At 46.4% G+C, this 18,536-nt stretch overlaps 1 protein-coding gene across 1 annotated transcript in view; it reads right to left on the bottom strand.

Moving 5' to 3' along the window:
• The window catches only part of M1AP (meiosis 1 associated protein), a 344,775-nt gene that overhangs the window by 23,939 nt on the left and 302,300 nt on the right, over positions 1-18,536 (bottom strand). The window contains exon 8 of the mRNA XM_085642984.1: positions 13,474-13,680. Coding sequence (XP_085499110.1) covers positions 13,474-13,680 — 207 coding nt within the window. The remainder of the gene's footprint in view (positions 1-13,473; positions 13,681-18,536) is intronic.

Genomic DNA, 18,536 nt, shown 5'->3' with positions numbered 1-18,536 from the left:
CATCAATCGTGGGCTCACAATCAAAGCTGTTGACTTGGTGCTCAAAAGCCACTTCTACATAGATGCATGACTTTTTCACAGCAAACCCTCGTAACAGCCATCAATATGCATTCTACATACCATAAGAGCCCCGACAGATACATGGTGAACCTCCACTACCTCTGTGCACCATAAGAACCACAACTTAACATCCCATCTTCAGAATGGCTCCCAAGACCTACATCATCGTCATGTAATAACCACAACAGCTTCACAGCCTCCTTTAGAATAGCCTTTGAGTACTACCTCTGCATAATGTAAGGACCACAACAGTTTAACAGTCCGTCTTTAGAGTCGCCTTTGAGCACTACCTCTGCGAAATGTAAGGACGGCAACGGTTTCAAAGCCCATCTTTAGAGTCGCCTTTGAGCAGTATCTCTGTGGGAAAAACCACAGTTGTACCGTCCACCTCACTGAGTAGCACCAGCCAGACTGTGCCAAGATAACCCACTGGATGCCTCAGTGGGAAATATCATGTTTTGTACATACCCATTCACCATTTCCCGTCTTCCACACCATCAAAATCTGAGATTCTATCATATGTGTAGGTACCTGTGTACCTCTCTTTTCCACCCATGTGCAGCACTGCCGCCTCAAGAAATCAATAAAGAGTTTCAGAAAGTAATGGACATGAAGATAGAATACTGTTATACACTGCCGATCTGCTCTTACATGTCCAGAGGCTGGAGAACTGGATCGCGAGATTGATGCAACTAATGAAGGCGCATCTGGTCTCCAGGTCAACTGGTCAAAGTTAACATATGTACCAATCCAGACAAGCCAACTAGTACCCAACTTCAACAGGCACAAGATATCTTCATGCATGCTGGGACTACATATTTCCATAGATCCTAACCGGGGCTGGGACTTGAACTTTGCTCTGCTCATGTGCCATACGAAGACACACTTGGAAGCATGCTTAAATCTATCCTTCTCAGTAATTGGCAATGTTTGTTGTGTAAACTAGGTCTATGGCTGAACTGTACAAGGTTTGACTTTCACCACGAATGCCTGAACTTGGGCCAGTGCACCAATGCTTGAGTGTGAAAGTCCACGTTATTGCAGCCCACAAAACCCACTGAGCATACCTGCCTAGGTGGGTTCGGTGTTTCTGGGTTCCTAACAGGGAGCAGTGGTAATCCAAACTATTGTTCATTAATGAGTTACACACTCAAGGACCACTAGAAATGGAATATGCATTTCAATCTTGAATGACCATCAACAGCATTAGATGAGACTCACAAAAGATACGATCTCCAAAATCCTGGGGTTTTGTTTGATAAGGAAAAGTGTTTCTTTATAAGGACGAGAACTCTCACTCACCCGAGGATGACGCTACATCATGGGGCTCCCTCCTCACACCGGGGCCGCAAGGTCCCGGGTGTGGGCTATAACTCTCCATCAAACAAAGTAGGTGGAGAGGAGCTGAGGTGTTTTTAAAAGGGGGATGCCACTGAGAAGTGTGAGTGAGGGGCAGAGTACAAAACAAAACAAGTGAAAGGTTAAAACTATCTCAGGGGACCCAATATATTTAGCCAATGGTACCCTTGGTTAGGGTTAAAAAAGAAGAGGACTGGGCGTTTAGAGCAAATATACCCCCTTAGTAGTAAACATGTTTCTGCCTTCAATAGACTCCAGCCGGAGTTCTTAAGCATTCTTCAGGACCAGTAGAAAATTCAAGTCACTCTGCATTGAGTCAAGAAATGAATCAGATGGATATACTGGCCGTGATAATGTGAATTCAAGACAATGATGGGTGATTAGTACACCATCTCCATCTGAGGGAGGAGCTATATGTTACCTCTCTTGAGCCATGTGTACCCCACGGCAAACTCAGCTCTGAAACACTCTAGGAGTCCGAGTGCACTGCATGCTGGGGGGTCCTTGTTACCATCTCAATACGCCTCTTCCTCCGGTTTTGATACTATTTTATGCCGTTTGTTCAAATTGTAATATGTTTTTCTGTTCTCTTGCTATCTTGTTCAATTGACCTTCTGAAACTGTACTGGTCCCTCCAGACTGGCTGACTCCCCGTGCCCCTTTGTCCTTGAATGTTTCCCTCTTTTTTGACCTTGTGGTTGTTTAACGACCTCATTTGTTTCATTGTGTTGTTTTACTCTTGATTTCGCCACTTTGTACAGCGCTCTGATACCCGTAAGGGTCATGTTCGCGCTTTATAAAACTTTTCAAATAAATAAACATATTTATTTTAACAATGTTATTTTAAGACTCCTGAACCTAGTACACTAAATATTGTTAGCGAACATCACAGAAGGTAAGAATGAATAGCAGCTAAGCTTTTTCATGCACAGTGAAAACAACAGGGAAAAATTGTGACATCACAATTTGTAGCCCTTAACACCCGCACTGTGCTTTCTCTAGGCGGTACGGTAGTTCTAGCAGATAAATAAATAACCTTATCGCTTGATGTACACACACCAGGGACAGCAGGATTTGTTGTCTGTTTGGAATAGCGCACCAGCTATTTCTAACACACAGGCAAGGAGATTGTGTCTGTGCGAGAACACAATCCTGGCACCAGTTCGTGAAGGCCGACGCCCGACTCGTACCCCTGTCCGGACTGATTGACGCCAGCTCCCGCAATCCGGCTCTGTCGCCGCACCGCAAGCTGCAAGCACCGCATCGAAGCACCTTCTCGCCCTGCAACGTACGCCTCGGACCCACCGACTCCGTCAACAGGCCATTGTCTGCACCGCTTCGAGGGACAACGCGTCCTGCAACGCTTTCTTTTCTGCACCGCGACAAACGCCTCAATTAAAAGGTACTGTGACTGAGTCTGTCGACATTTGAGTGGGCCTAGACTGACGCAGTCCGCTGGATTTGTTAAACTCTGTGTTATTTCAGCAACGCTGTAGCTGGACAGGGCTACCGACTCGCATAGTACTTTGATTTAAGCATTTTTAACAAGAACTCTTGATTTCTAATAGTATTGTGGATTATTTTTGTCGTTTATGGTCTTGTGGTAACTCTATATAAAAGATACTTATTTTTATAAATATACAACCTGTGTCGTGTCCATTTGTAGTGTTGTCACTTGATTACTGTATGTGTTTACAAATGCTTTACACACTGCCTCTGAGATAAGCCTGTCTGCTCGTGCCAAGCTACCAAGGGGGTGAGCAGGGGTTATTTTAGGAGTGTTCCCCCTCAGCCTGAATGGAGGAGAGGGCCCCTATTTGTCACAAGTACCTACCTGTGCCAACTAGAGACCCCCAATTCTAAAAATCAGGACAAGGAAAATTCTGTAATACGCCTGTAATCATTTGTGTCATCTTTATCCACTGCCTGACCTGGGGACACAGATAACTGGGAATTTGTCTCAGACTTATGTCATCTTAGGTGTTTATCAAAGTCATGGTATGGATGACTTAACGCTTTCACAAGTTCTGCAAAAGATAAGGACAGACGTTGTTTAGGTCAAAGGCAGACAGGCCAATGATCAAGCAGGACATGGAGGCTTGGCTAGCACAATATGGAGTCTGGAATTTATGTGTTTGATAAACTAAAGCTAAAATAAAGAACCTTAAAAACAAGTGTTTAAAATAAATGAAATAATGGAATCATGAGTGGGAATAGTCAAAGTGTTTAAGGCATCCTGGAAACATTTCTAAATCTGAATGTGATTTGCACGACCCCGCTTATCATAACTTCATGGCGCATTCACAGAACAGAAGCAAATGCTACCAATGTGCCTTTGATGGAATCACAGTTCATCACTTGTTGCAGGTTCAAAAAACAAGTTTTCAAACATAAATTAATGGGAACTCTGTAGTGGAAGACATGGTCCGTACGAAAGTAGCGCTTTTAAAAAAACACTGCTCTATATATGTACTTCTGAATTACCTAAACACAATCCCACCAAACCTTTCTCAGATTTTCGGTCTACTCTGGTAAAATTCTTATGGGCGCGGGTGCTTTCCAGGGTATCGTTCTTTAGGTGCGTGCAGGTGCCTCATGATGGCAGATTTGGAATTGCAGACATGTGTCTATACTATTGGCCGTCCCAACTTATCACTATCAATGATTGGATTTTTGGAGAGAGAGGTGACTTATCCTTCCAACTGGAGGTTGATACTCCCCAGGAGTTTGATCTGGAGGTCTTGCCATATTGCTCTACTATGCTTCACAGATATCCTTCGATGACTTAGTTCCTGATTTAGATCTCGACGGATGGGTTACTCTGTCACGAGGGCGACGGCTATCCCGTTTGTCAAAGGAAAACCCCATAGGATAGAATAGGATTTATATTTAGACGCACAGGATATCCATCTCTGTTGTGATGGAGCAACCCGTCTGCCGAGATCTATATCAGATCCTAAATCTTTACTCACTTGTTGGCAACAGACCTTTAAGCACCTTAAATGGTACAAAACCCTGACAGGTGAGACCTTCGGTGGCACGGTACGTGGCTGGCACTGGTGACCGACCCCAGGGAATTCAAAGCCCGGGACTTGATTGGGATGTCAAAGTTAGGAGACATTTGGATCAAAAACCATATGAAGCCATTCCAGCAGTTGATTGCTGAATACTTTTTGAATAAATCAGAACTCTGGCGAAAGGCAAAACAACGCAGTTTGTACTGCCCCCGATGCAATTCTGCTCTTGGTAACTTTTTCCACACAATATGGGAATGCCCAGTGGTGGCACGCTACACATTGGCAGTGGTAGTGGCAGAGTCTAAACTAGCAATGCTTGCATTATAGAAGGGGGATTGGGGACACTCATGAGTACAGCACTCTGGCTAAAATGAGATGTTGCATGTTACTGGATGTGACGCAACCCACCACAAGCTCTAGGGACTGTGCCAAGGCAGAAGAGACACTATGCAGAGCCAGAAGCTGTGATAGGAAATATAGGAAGACTTGGTGTCTATGCTGGGGACACTTTCAGCGGGTGTTACTGAACATTTACCCATGAGGTGCAACTCAGAAGAGTTTATAAATAAAAAGGAATGCGTTGAAGAAGAAAAGTAAAAAATAAGCAAGGAAATTAGAGATGCAAGGAAATATGGGAAAACATTGAAAATACAAGGAGGAAATTCGAAATAAAAGAAGGAAACAAAAAAGTACAGGACAGCGAGAATGGAAATGGGTGATGTAAGATGATGAGAGAAACAAGAAGCAAAGAAAGGAAGAAAGAAAAAAAATGAAAGTAAAGGAAGCAAATAAAGAGTGGACAGGAAGAAAACAGAGGTTGAAAGGTAACGAGAGGATGAAAATTGTATTTTTACTTGTCTGGGATGGGGGCGCTGCTCTCGCAGCGCAGCTTGCGATGCGCCTTGCTGTCGGCACGGTGGAGCTCTGGCAAGGAGGCTTCGCAGGTGTTTGTACAAGTTGTTTTGCAATTGCAGGGGATTGTAAGTTTGGTCTACTTCTAAACTGTTGAGAATAATCTAAACATAAGAGAAGACAATGTTTGGTTAAGAATCTGTCTTCCCAAGAAATTCCTCTGCAGGACAGGACATGCTTGTCACATTAGCAGCCTCTACCAACACCATCAACACAAGTATCAGCCGCTTCCGAAACCTCCTCGCACCGTTGACTATCAGAGACAGCTCCCGAAGGTCTAATAGAGGACATTCATACTCCTGCCCACACTTTGGACTATCACAGACAGCTTCACACTTGCTGAGGACATTTAGACTTGCCACGTCTCAGTCTCCTATAAACAGCTCCTGCAGTACCTACGTTCATTCAGAACACTCTTCCAACCTCTGACAATCACAGACAGCTGCTGAGGTACTTGTTAAGGACTGTTGGACTTCTCACAGCTCAGATTATAACAGACCGCTATAGATGTACCTGTAAAATCATAGACTGCTCTAGATGTACTTGTTAAGAGCCGCGGTGCGTCCATTAGGGCGTAGCCCCCTTGCCCGCAGCTCCCTCGGCGTTATTGAACTTAAGTAAACTGAATCAGTTTACTTAAATTCAAAGACGCCGAGGGAGAACTGACAATCATTTCAGTCAGCATGACGTCGGACCGCCCACGCCCTTCAGAGTCTGAAGGGGGTGGGCGGTCCGGCGTCATGTTAACTGACATGATTGTCAGACGGACCAAGGGCAACAGGCAGCAGCACAAGTGCGCATGAGTGGGGAAGGTCGGCGAATTTTCGCGCCGTGCCCAGTCATGCGCACTAGTGTCTGCTCTGGCTGGCGCATGCCCATTAGGAGAGCGAGGGTTGAGCAGGAGAGCGAGGGTTGAGCAAAGGCTCAAACCTCGGTCTCCTAATGGGCAGGCGGGCGAGCAGTAACCGTGCCCTAAATGCCAGCAGCGCCAGGACTGGCTGAGAGCCTGAGAGTGGATGTTGGCACCAATGGAACGGACCCGAGGCGGCGCGGACCTGCTCAGGACATCAGGTAGAATAAGGATTTGTTTATTTATTTTAACCCCCCCCCCCCCTCCCCCGGCGCAACACCCCACCCTCCACCCGCAAGCCACGACTGCATCAGGGATTGGAGGACAAAACAATTACAGTAATATTTTCCCTACACCTAGCCGAATCCTGGAGCTAAGGGTTTCTCTTGGGCTATTTTTAGTTTCATTTTTACCTCGTTGTTAGTAACTTTGGTGTGGCTGTGCGTGCATCTTTGCGCTTTATAGTAGAACACGGTCTTCACGTTTTTCCTAGTTGTCAGTAACTTAGGTGGAGCACTACGCGAGTCTATGCGCTTTACAGCAGAAAAGGGTCTTCTAGTTTTTCCTTGTAACTGATGTGGAGCTATGTGCCGCTATGTGATTTGCAACAGAACGCAGTCAAGAAATGTATAGTGGCCCTGTTATAGTTAAAAACACTGGTATATGCTGAGCCACTGCGATGCATGCATCTGAAAGAGGCTAAAAGAACAAAACTATGTTTTTCTTGTTTGGTTTACAAGGGCAGCAGAAGATAGCACAACATTTGAACAGCTGTTATGGAAGAATAGTGTGATGGTGTCAATGACCACACATTTCATGCCCGGGTCCTCAGAGTGTCAGGTGCAACAGGTCCCTAATGATGCTGAAGCCTTGCCACCTTAGTAATGCACAGAACCGTGGCAGCATCTCAGGTGAGAGTAGTTAAAAGCAGCCCCTGCAGAGATGCAGTCTAAGACCTAGCACCACCCCCAGCCTTCCATCTCTTGGACAGTATGTCACCAACTAGATTGAGTGCAGAGACAGCAGTGTGTTTAGGTAAGAGAATAAAAAAACGTACTGGTTGCATCGTTGAAATCTGCATGCTCAAATAACTGCTGAACTTATTCAATGCACTAAGATCTAGGGGGTGATCTTTAATGTGTCTATTTGAAGACTTCACATTCACTATTGCTTTCCATACCTTCTTCCTTTCTCTCCAATTCTTTATTAAAATTAGTTTTCAAACATAACTTTTAAAAAAGTTTTCTCAGGGGTAGGACCACTTCGAACTGCCCTTATATTAGTCGGGCTCACTCGCTTGCTAAGTAAAAGTCATCCCCAACTTTTACGCCTCTCCACTTTGAAATGTCACCAGCCGCCCCTGCGTTAAGTCGCAGACTTTCTTGAAGTACTTGTTAAGCCACAGACTGCTCCAAAGGTATGGCTTAAGTCACAGGCTGTTTTTGAGGTATGTGTTAAGTCACAGGCTGCTTTTGTGGTACTTGTTAAGCCACATGCTGCTCTTGAGGTACCTGTGACATCACTGACTGCTCTTGCGGGACTTGTTAAGTCACAGACTGCTCTTGAGGTACTTGTTAAGTCACAGGCTGCTCTTAAGGTACTTGTTAAGCCACAAGCTGCTCTTGAGGTACTTGTTATGCCACAGCTGCTCTTGAGGTACTTGTTGAGTCACATACTGCTCTTGAGGTACTTGTTAAGTCACAGGGCGCTCTCGATGTACTTGCTAAGTCGCAGACTGCTGTTGAGGTACCCGTTAAGTCACAGGCTGCTCTTGAGGTACGTGTTAAGTCACAGACTGCTCTTGAGGTACTCGTTAAGTCACAGGCTGCTCTTAAAGTACTTGTTAAGCCACAAGCTGCTCTTGAGGAACTTGAGTCACAGACTGCTCTTGAGGTACTTGTTAAGCCACAGACCGCACTAGAGGTACTTGTTAAGTCACAGGCTGCTCTTGAGGTACATGTAACGTCACAGACTGCTCTTGAGGTACTTGTTAAGTCACAGACTGCTCTTGAGGGACTTGTTAAGTTACAGACTGCTCTTGAGGTTCTTGTTACGTCACAGACTGCTCCAGAGGTATGTGTTAAGTCACAGGCTGCTCTTGAGGTACTTGTTATGTCACAGACTGCTCCAGAGGTAGTCACAGACTGCTCTTGAGGGACTTGTTAAGTTACAGACTGCTCTTGAGGTTCTTGTTACGTCACAGACTGCTCCAGAGGTATGTGTTAAGTTACAGACTGCTCTTGAGAATCTTGTTACGTCACAGACTGCTCCAGAGGTATGTGTTAAGTCACAGGCTGCTCTTGAGGTACTTGCTAAGTCGCAGACTGCTCTTGAGGTACTCGCTAAGTCACAGGCTGCTCTTGAGGTACGTGTTAAGTCACAGACTGCTCTTGAGGTACTTTTTAACTCACAGGCTGCTCTTGAGGTACTTGTTAAGTCACAGGCTGCTCTTAAGGTTCTTGTTAAGCCACAAGCTGCTCTTGAGGTACTTGTTGAGTCACAGGCTGCTCTTGAGGTACTTGTTAAGCCACAGCTGCTCTTGAGGTACTTGTTATGCCACAGCTGCTCTTGAGGTACTTGTTGAGTCACATACTGCTCTTGAGGTACTTGTTAAGTCACAGGGCGCTCTCGATGTACTTGCTAAGTCGCAGACTGCTCTTGAGGTACCCGTTAAGTCACAGGCTGCTCTTGAGGTATGTGTTAAGTCACAGACTGCTCTTGAGGTACTCGTTAAGTCACAGGCTGCTCTTAAAGTACTTGTTAAGCCACAAGCTGCTCTTGAGGAACTTGAGTCAAAGACTGCTCTTGAGGTACTTGTTAAGCCACAGACCGCACTAGAGGTACTTGTTAAGTCACAGGCTGCTCTTGAGGTACATGTAACGTCACAGACTGCTCTTGAGGTACTTGTTAAGTCACAGACTGCTCTTGAGGGACTTGTTAAGTTACAGACTGCTCTTGAGGTTTTTGTTACGTCACAGACTGCTCCAGAGGTATGTGTTAAGTCACAGGCTGCTCTTGAGGTACTTGTTATGTCACAGACTGCTCCAGAGGTATGTGTTAAGTCACAGGCTGCTCTTGAGGTACTTGTTAAGTCACAGACTACTCCAGAGGTATGGGTTAAGTCACAGGCTGCTCTTGAGGTACTTGTTAAGTCACAGACTGCTCTTGAGGTACTTGTTAAGTCACAGGCTGCTCTTGAGGTATGCGTTAAATCACAGACTGCTCTTGAGGTTCTTGTTATGTCACAGGCTGCTCTTGAGGTACTTGTTGAGTCACAGACTGCTCTTGAAGTTCTTGTTAAGTCACAGGCTGCTCTTGAGGTACTTGTTAAGCCACAGCTGCTCTTGAGGTACTTGTTATGCCACAGCTGCTCTTGAGGTACTTGTTGAGTCACATACTGCTCTTGAGGTACTTGTTAAGTCACAGGGCGCTCTCGATGTACTTGCTAAGTCGCAGACTGCTCTTGAGGTACCCGTTAAGTCACAGGCTGCTCTTGAGGTATGTGTTAAGTCACAGACTGCTCTTGAGGTACTCGTTAAGTCACAGGCTGCTCTTAAAGTACTTGTTAAGCCACAAGCTGCTCTTGAGGAACTTGAGTCACAGACTGCTCTTGAGGTACTTGTTAAGTCACAGGCTGCTCTTGAGGTACTTGTTATGTCACAGACTGCTCCAGAGGTAGTCACAGACTGCTCTTGAGGGACTTGTTAAGTTACAGACTGCTCTTGAGGTTCTTGTTACGTCACAGACTGCTCCAGAGGTATGTGTTAAGTCACAGGCTGCTCTTGAGGTACTTGTTATGTCACAGACTGCTCCAGAGGTATGCGTTAAGTCACAGGCTGCTCTTGAGGTACTCCTGTCACAGGCTGCTCTTGAGGTACTCGTTAAGTCACAGGCTACTCTTGAGGTCTAGTTAAGTTACAGGCTGCTCTTGAGGTACTTGTTAAGCCACAGACTGCTCCAGAGGTATGGGTTAAGTCACAGGCTGCTCTTGAGGTATGTGTTAGATCACAGGCTGCTCTTGTGGTACTTGTTAAGCCACATGCCGCTCTTGAGGTACTTATGACGTCACTGACTGCTCTTGAGGTACTTGTTAAGTCACAGACTGCTCTTGTGGTACTTGTAAAGTCACAGACTGCTCGAGGTACTTGTTAAGTCGCAGACTGCTCTTGAGGTACTTGTTAAATCACAGGCTGCTCTTGAGGTACTTTTTAAGTTGCAGGCTGCTCTTGAGGTACTCGTTAAGTCACAGGCTCCTCTCGAGGTACTTGCTAAGTCGCAGACTGCTCTTGAGGTACTCGCTAAGTCACAGGCTGCTCTTGAGGTACGTGTTAAGTCACAGACTGCTCTTGAGGTACTTGTTAACTCACAGGCTGCTCTTGAGGTACTTGTTAAGTCACAGGCTGCTCTTAAGGTTCTTGTTAAGCCACAAGCTGCTCTTGAGGTACTTGTTGAGTCACAGACTGCTCTTGAGGTACTTATTAAGCCACAGACCGCACTAGAGGTACTTGTTAAGTCACAGGCCGCTCTTGAGGTACACGTAACATCACAGACTGCTCTTGAGGTACTTGTTGAGTTACAGACTGCTCTTGAGGTCGTTGTTGAGTCACAGACTGCTCTTGAGGTACTTGTTAAGTCACAGGGCCCTCTCGATGTACTTGCTAAGTCGCAGACTGCTCTTGAGGTACTTGTTAAGTCACAGGCTGCTCTTGAGGTACGTGTTAAGTCACAGACTGCTCTTGAGGTACTCGTTAAGTCACAGGCTGCTCTTAAAGTACTTGTTAAGCCACAAGCTGCTCTTGAGGAACTTGAGTCACAGACTGCTCTTGAGGTACTTGTTAAGCCACAGACCGCACTAGAGGTACTTGTTAAGTCACAGGCCGCTCTTGAGGTACATGTAACGTCACAGACTGCTCTTGAGGTACTTGTTAAGTCACAGACTGCTCTTGAAGGACTTGTTAAGTTACAGACTGCTCTTGAGGTTCTTGTTACGTCACATACTGCTCCAGAGGTATGTGTTAAGTCACAGGCTGCTCTTGAGGTACTTGTTATGTCACAGACTGCTCCAGAGGTAGTCACAGACTGCTCTTGAGGGACTTGTTAAGTTACAGACTGCTCCTGAGGTTCTTGTTACGTCACAGACTGCTCCAGAGGTATGTGTTAAGTCACAGGCTGCTCTTGAGGTACTTGTTATGTCACAGACTGCTCCAGAGGTATGCGTTAAGTCACAGGCTGCTCTTGAGGTACTTGTTAAGTCACAGACTACTCCAGAGGTATGGGTTAAGTCACAGGCTGCTCTTGAGGTACTTGTTAAGTCACAGACTGCTCTTGAGGTACTTGTTGAGTCACAGACTGCTCTTGAGGTACTTGTTTATTTATTTTATTTATTTATTTTGAGTGTTTTATATAGCGCTGGCTAGACCCGGAGGTATCAGAGCGCTTTACATAAGGTTCCAACAGAAATTACAAAATTACATCAGTTTCACGTTACATCAGTTACTAGAAGTTACTAGAAGCACTGGCTAGACCCGTGGGTATCAGAGCGCTTTACATTAGGAATCACATTATTACACAGTTAAAAACAGTTACCGGTTACATCGGTTATACAAAACAGGTTTAAATAGTATGGAGGAAGGATAATTAGGGAGGATGGGGTAAGGGGGAAGGGAGTAGGTGGAAGGAGGGAGATAACAGCAGCAGAGACGAAGGAAGGTCTGCCCAATGTCCGGCTGGGTAGGTGACGGCCGAGGAAGGAATTCACAGCCCATCTCCCCTATAGCTATCAGGGTAGCTCCACCAGGCAACGGTCAGGTAGCAAGGTCTCAGCGGTCGAGGGAGTGTTGACAGGGTAAATGTTTTGAAGGGTGTGCAGGATCCAGGTAGGATGGGGTAGGAGGGAAGGGTGTAGGGGGAAGGTAACGGCAGGAGAGACGAAGGAAGGTCTGCCCAATGTCCGGCTGGGTAGGTGACAGCCGAGGTGGGAATCCACAGTCCATCTCCCCTATAGCTATCGGGGTAGATCCACCGGGCATCAGTCAGGTAGCAAGGTCTCAGCAGTCGAGGGAAAGTTCACATGGTAAATGTCCTGAAAGGGTGTGCAGGATACAGGTCGGTTGAGGGCTAAGATCAAGGTCTGGTCGATGACCAGTTGTTTGAAGGTCTGAAACCAATGATTGAAACAGCAATCTATTTTGCGGCCTTTAAGCTGATGAAGCAGACGCAGGGCAACCCTTGGGTTGGAGAGGTCAGGAGAGACGCAAGAGTGTTTGCCCAAAGACCGGCTGGGTATCCAGCAGTTGAGTCAAAGACTGGTCTTGAGGTACTTGTTAAGTTGCAGGCTGCTCTTCAGGTACTTGTTAAGTCACAGACTGCTCTTGAGGTACTTGTTAAGTCACAGGCTGCTCTTGAGGGACTTGTTACGTGCATGGGTGCCTGCGTTGCATGCAGGATTTGTTTTTGCATTAAGGGACACGACGGTGGTGGCCTTGAATGGATTCATAAATCGGGGGAACACATTTATGAGCCTCTTGCGCCATCGGAGCATCACTTTTTGTGACGTTCTGGCAACACAAATCTTGAAATCATATCTAGGAGGCCACGCAAAGCCACTATGCGTGGCTGTGAATGGCCTCATAGATATGGAGTACGGCAAGGCAGCGGAAATCGCTGTGTTACCTTACTCTGCGCTTGGGAGGTGTTCCATTGGCCCTTTGGTGGGTGTTCCCCCACAACACCCAAGGATTTTGACACTTCCCCAGACCATGTAAACCTGGGTATGTGCCAAACCTTACGCCTCCCTTTATTTCTCCTCGTTTGTTCACCTTTCCATGTGAGCTGCATTCTGCAGCACACATAGAAAGAGGAAAACAATACCTCTCAGGATTGGTTTTGTACAGGAAGGTGCTCCTTACTGCACAAAAACAATCCTACATGCAATGGAAGCATCCTTGCACCATGGTGCAAAGGTGCCAATGTTGGCGCTAGGCTATAAAAACAGTGCCAGCACTGGGGGAAATAAAAGGAATGCGCCATATTGGACAAATACAGTGCATTCCTTCTCTTTCGCTTTAGCGTAAGGCAGCGCAGGAAGGTGACTTGCTGCGCTGCCCTACGTCAAATACCCATCATTGAGAGCCATGTTTCTTTTGTGTCAGTCTTTTTCCACGTTGTGTGGTGCAAGAGCAACACAAAGGGGGTCATAAATATGCCCCGAAATGCTTTGTCCTCATGTACGTCCTCTCACCGAGCACTACCCACAGTAACCGGCTCTCGACTTACCTCCATCTCTCTCAGCTCTCCCTCTGGAAGATCTTCTGGCAGCGCTGCGAAGTCGCAGGGGAGGAGGAGTTCTCTGGTTGCCACAGGTTTGGCCATCAGGGTGAATGATGAAGACGGAGCAATGATGTAATAGGCGTGGACAGTGACGTTCCAGCTGGGACCCACCGTCTGGGGCTCATTCTTTGCAAGTAACACCAGGTCTTTCTTCTGCAACGAGGGAATGTTGGAGATATGAATGTGATGTCACCACACACTAACACAGGACCCTTCAAACAGTTACTCGCGAATCATGCCTCACAGGTGTACTCTCAAAAATGTTCTAAATTCCACTGCCCTATTCTTGCTCCAAGAATTCAAACAAATTTTCTGATTCCTAAGGACCACATTCTTAGCATTTAGACTTGTTCCAAGTATTTTATCCTTCAAGATAAAAATCAACAAAAAGTTCACATTTATTATCGTTCTACCGCACGCCCCATCCTCGATCTCCCACTGAACACTCCATCTTCAAAGGCTGCCAAGTTCTCAATCCTTAACTGTCTACAAAGATCTCACTATCAACATCTTTCCACACCCTCAAACTCTGGATTCAATAATAAACAGGATTACTGGAGTGTTTTTTTGATGTTAAAGTTATACCTATCACTGGCAGGCTTAGATCTCATCAGTTCCACCCCCTTGAGGAGCTAATGTGAGGGCAGGGAGTCCCAGCATGAGCTGCTTTCCTTCATCCAAACATTCAGTCACGATGCTTCATCACTTGTGTCCGTCTCCAGCGGTAGATGGATCTGGGTGACCTGGACATAGGCTCGCGTGTATACATTAATACGTATACACTCTAAAGGAACAGGGGCCGTGATGAACTGTGGTGTGCCGCATACGTGGCTGGTCTCTAGCTGGATTCAGATGGGCTAATCCCAAACTGTCGGCTTCTGCCTGGAAGGAAGAACCACTCGTCTGTTTGACAATTCTGACCATTCCCTCAGCTAGCTGTTCTCATAGTCTTCATATTGTGACATATTCCAAATCATACCCTCCAGGTTCGCCCGTACATTGCTTAAACATGTCCCAATCCTTCCAAAGTACAGGCTACCCACATGAGTAACTCCAGCGCTCCAAAACCATCATCCTATCTTACACTTGGTGTAATGGATGCCCATCTCTGTTAGTGCACGAGGTGAGAACGCGCCCAACAGTTTGAAACCAAAAGGGAAGCCTGAGTGGATGTAAAACCTGTCCAAGCATTCTACATTAAAATAGCGGCTGCAAAAACAACTATTGCAAGAAGAGACTTGAAAATATTTGCCAAAAAGCACCAACTTGCATAAATATCTCCCCACGAATTGTTTAGCCGGTATTTAATTCCTAAGTCCAGCCGAACTCAGTCTCCATATGTTTTGGGATTGGGCTAGCCTACAAGTCCCAACACGTGAGATCAAGTGCTTTATAGTGGCCTTAGGGCTGTGTCGCAATCTTTGTAGTTAGAAACATAATTAAAGTAGAGATTTTTTGTAAATGTTTAGGAGTTTACATCTTTGCTAAAGATGTTTTTACAAGTCACTGTTCCCAAGAGAGGCGCGATGTGAATTGGGTCATGGAAAGGAAGACAGAGAAAGAGCAGAGAAGACACTACTTACTCCTACAAACGCCAATTACATGTCAGAGACTTACAGACAGTGGTGGCAAAAGTCAAAAGTAAAAGTGTAAACTCCAGATGTGTCTCAGAATGGCCTGGCCAAACAATGCAGCAGCCTAAGAGCTAGAATCCAATGCAGAGCTAGAGCTAGTATCCGATGCACAGAGATAGAGCTAGCATCCAATGCAGAGGTAGAGCTAACATGCAATGCACAGAACTAGAGCTAGCATCTGATGCACAGTGCTAGGGCTAGTATCCAATGCACAGAGCCAGAACTAGCATCCAAAGATTGGAGCTAGCATCCAAAGCACAGAGCTAGGATCCAAAGCATAGAGCTAGAGCTAGCATCCAAGGCACAAAGCTAGAGCTAGCATCCAATGCGCAGAGCTAGCATCTAGTGCACAGAGCTAGAACTAGCATGCAATGCACAGAGCCAGAGATACCTTCCAATGCACAGAGCTAGAGCTAGCATCCAATGCAGAGCTAGAGCTAGCATCCAATGCACAGAGCTAGAGCTAGCATCCAATGCACAGAGCTAGAGCTAGCATCCAATGCAGAGCTAGAGCTAGCATCCAATGAACAGAGCTAGCATCCAAAGCACAGAGCTAGCATCCAGCTATCATCCAATGCACAGAGCTAGCATCCAATGCACAGAGCTAGCATCCAATGCACAGAGCTAGAGCTAGCATTCAATGCACAGTGCTAGAGTTAGTGTCCATGCACAGAGCTAGAGCTTGCATCCGAAGCACAGAGCTAGTATGCAAAGCACAGAGCTAGAGCTAGGATCGAATGCACAGAGCTAGAGCTAGCATCCAATGCACAGAGCTAGAGCTAGGATCCAATGCACAGAGCTAGAGCTAACATCCAAAGCACAGAACTAGAGCTAGCATCAAGGATCAGAGCTAGAGCTAGCATCCAGTGCACAAAGCTAGAACTAGCATTCAATGCACTGAGCTAGCATCCGATGCACAGAGCTAGAGCTAAAATCCAATGCACAGAGCTAGAGCTAGCATCCAATGCACAGAGCTAGAGTTAACATCCAGTGCACAGAGCTGGAGCTAGCATCCAATGCTCAGAGCTAGAGCTAGCATACAATGCACAAAGCTAGAGCTAACATCCAAAGGACAGAGCTGGCATTCAGAGTACAGAGCTAACATCCAATGCACATAGCTACAGCTAGGATCCACAGCACAGAGCTACAGCTAGCATCCAATGCACAGAGCTAGAGCTAGCATCCAATGCAGAGTGCTAAACTAGCATGCAATGCACAGAGCCATAGATACCTTCGAATGCACAGAGCTAGAGCTAGCATCCAAAGCATAGAACTAGAGCTAGGATCCAATGCACAGAGCTAGAGCTAGCACCCAAAGCACAGAACTAGCATCCAAAGCACAGAGCTAGCATCCAATGCACAGAGCTAGCATCCAATGCACAGAGCTAGCATCCAATGCACAGAGCTAGAGCTAGCATGCAATGCACAGTGCTAGAGTTAGTATCCAATGCACAGAGCTAGAGCTTGCATCCGAAGCACAGAGCTAGTATGCAAAGCACAGAGCTAGGATCGAATGCACAGAGCTAGAGCTATCCAATGCACAGAGATAGAGCTAGGATCCAATGCACAGAGCTAGAGCTAGCATCCAATGCACAGAGCTAGAGCTAGGATCCAATGCACAGAGCTAGAGCTAACATCCAAAGCACAGAACTAGCATTCAAAGCACAGAGCTAGCATCCAATGCACAGAGCTAGAGCTAAAATCCAATGCACAGAGCTAGCGCTAGCATCCAATGCACAGAGCTAGAGCTAGCATCCAATGCACAGAGCTAGAGTTAACATCCAATGCACAGAGCTGGAGCTAGCATCGAATGCTCAGAGCTAGAGCTAGCATACAATGCACAAAGCTAGAGCTAATATCCAAAGGACAGAGCTCGCATTCAGAGTACAGAGCTAACATCCAATGCACATACCTACAGCTAGGATCCAAAGCACAGAGCTACAGCTAGCATCCAATGCACAGAGCTAGAGCTAGCATCCAATGCACAGAGCTAGAGCTAGCATCCAATGCAGAGCTAAAGCTAGCATCCAATGCACAGAGCTATAGCTAGCATCCAATGCACAGAGCTAGAGAAACCTTCCAATGCACAGAGCTAGAGCTAGCATCCAATGCCCAGAGCTAGAGCTAGCATTCAAAAGAGCTAGCCTCCAACAGAGCTAGCATCCAAAGCACAGAGCTAGAACTAGCATCCAATGCACATAGCTAGCATCCAAAGCACAGAGCTATAGCTAGTTTCCAATGCACAGAGCTAGCATCCAATGCAGAGAGACAGAGCTAGCATCCAATGCACAAAGCTAGAGCTAGCATCCAATGCACAGAGCTAGAGCTAACATCAAATGCACAGAGCTAACATCAAATGCACAGAGCTAGAATTAGCATCCAATGCACAGAGCTAGAGCTAACACCCAAAGCACAGAGCTAGCATTCAAAGCACAGAGCTAGCATCCAATGCACAGAGCTAGTGCTAGGATCCAAAGCACAGAGCTAGAGCTGGCATCCAAGGCACAGTGCTAGAACTAGCATCCCGTGCATACAGCTAGCATCCAATGTACAGAGCTAGAGCTAGCATCCAGTGCACAGAGCTAGAACAAGCCTCCAAAGCACAGAGCTAGCCTCCAATGCACAGAGCTAGCATCTAATGCACAGAGCTAGAGCTAGCATCCAAGGCACAGAGCTAGCATCCAAGGCACAGAGCTAGAACCAGCATCCAATGCACAAGGCTAGCATCCAATTCAGAGAGCTAGAGCTAACATCCAATGCACAGAGCTAGAGCTAGCATCCAATGCACAGAGGTAGAGCTAGCATTCAATGCAGAGAGCTAGAGCTAGCATCCAATGCACAAGGCTAGCATCCAATGCACAGAGCTAGAGCTAACATCCAATGCACAGAGCTAGCATTCAATGCACAGAGCTAGAGCTAGCATCCAATGCAGAGAGCTAGAGCTAGCATCCAATGCACAGAGCTAGAGCTAGCATCCAAGGCACAGAGCTAGAGCTAACATCCAATGCACAAGGCTAGCATCCAATTCAGAGAGCTAGAGCTAACATCCAATGCATAGAGCTAGAGCTAGCATCCAATGCAGAGAGCTAGAGCTAGCATCCAATGCAGAGTGCTAGAGCTAGCATGCAATGCACAGAGCTAGAGATACCTTCCAATGCACAGAGCTAGAGCTAGCATGCACTGCACAGAGCTAGAGCTAGCATCCAATGCACAGAGCTAGAGCTAGCATCCAATGCAGAGCTAGAGCTAGCATCCAATGTACAGAGCTAGAGCTAGCATCCAAAGCACAGAAGTAGCATCCAAAGCACAGAGCTAGCATCCAGCTAGCATCCAATGCACAGAGCTAGCATCCAATGCACAGAGCTAGAATTAGCA

This window comes from Triturus cristatus, chromosome 2_2 (genome assembly GCF_964204655.1).
Source record: "Triturus cristatus chromosome 2_2, aTriCri1.1, whole genome shotgun sequence".
Lineage (NCBI taxonomy): Eukaryota > Metazoa > Chordata > Amphibia > Caudata > Salamandridae > Triturus > Triturus cristatus.
This window is presented reverse-complemented; position numbering and strand designations above follow the sequence as displayed.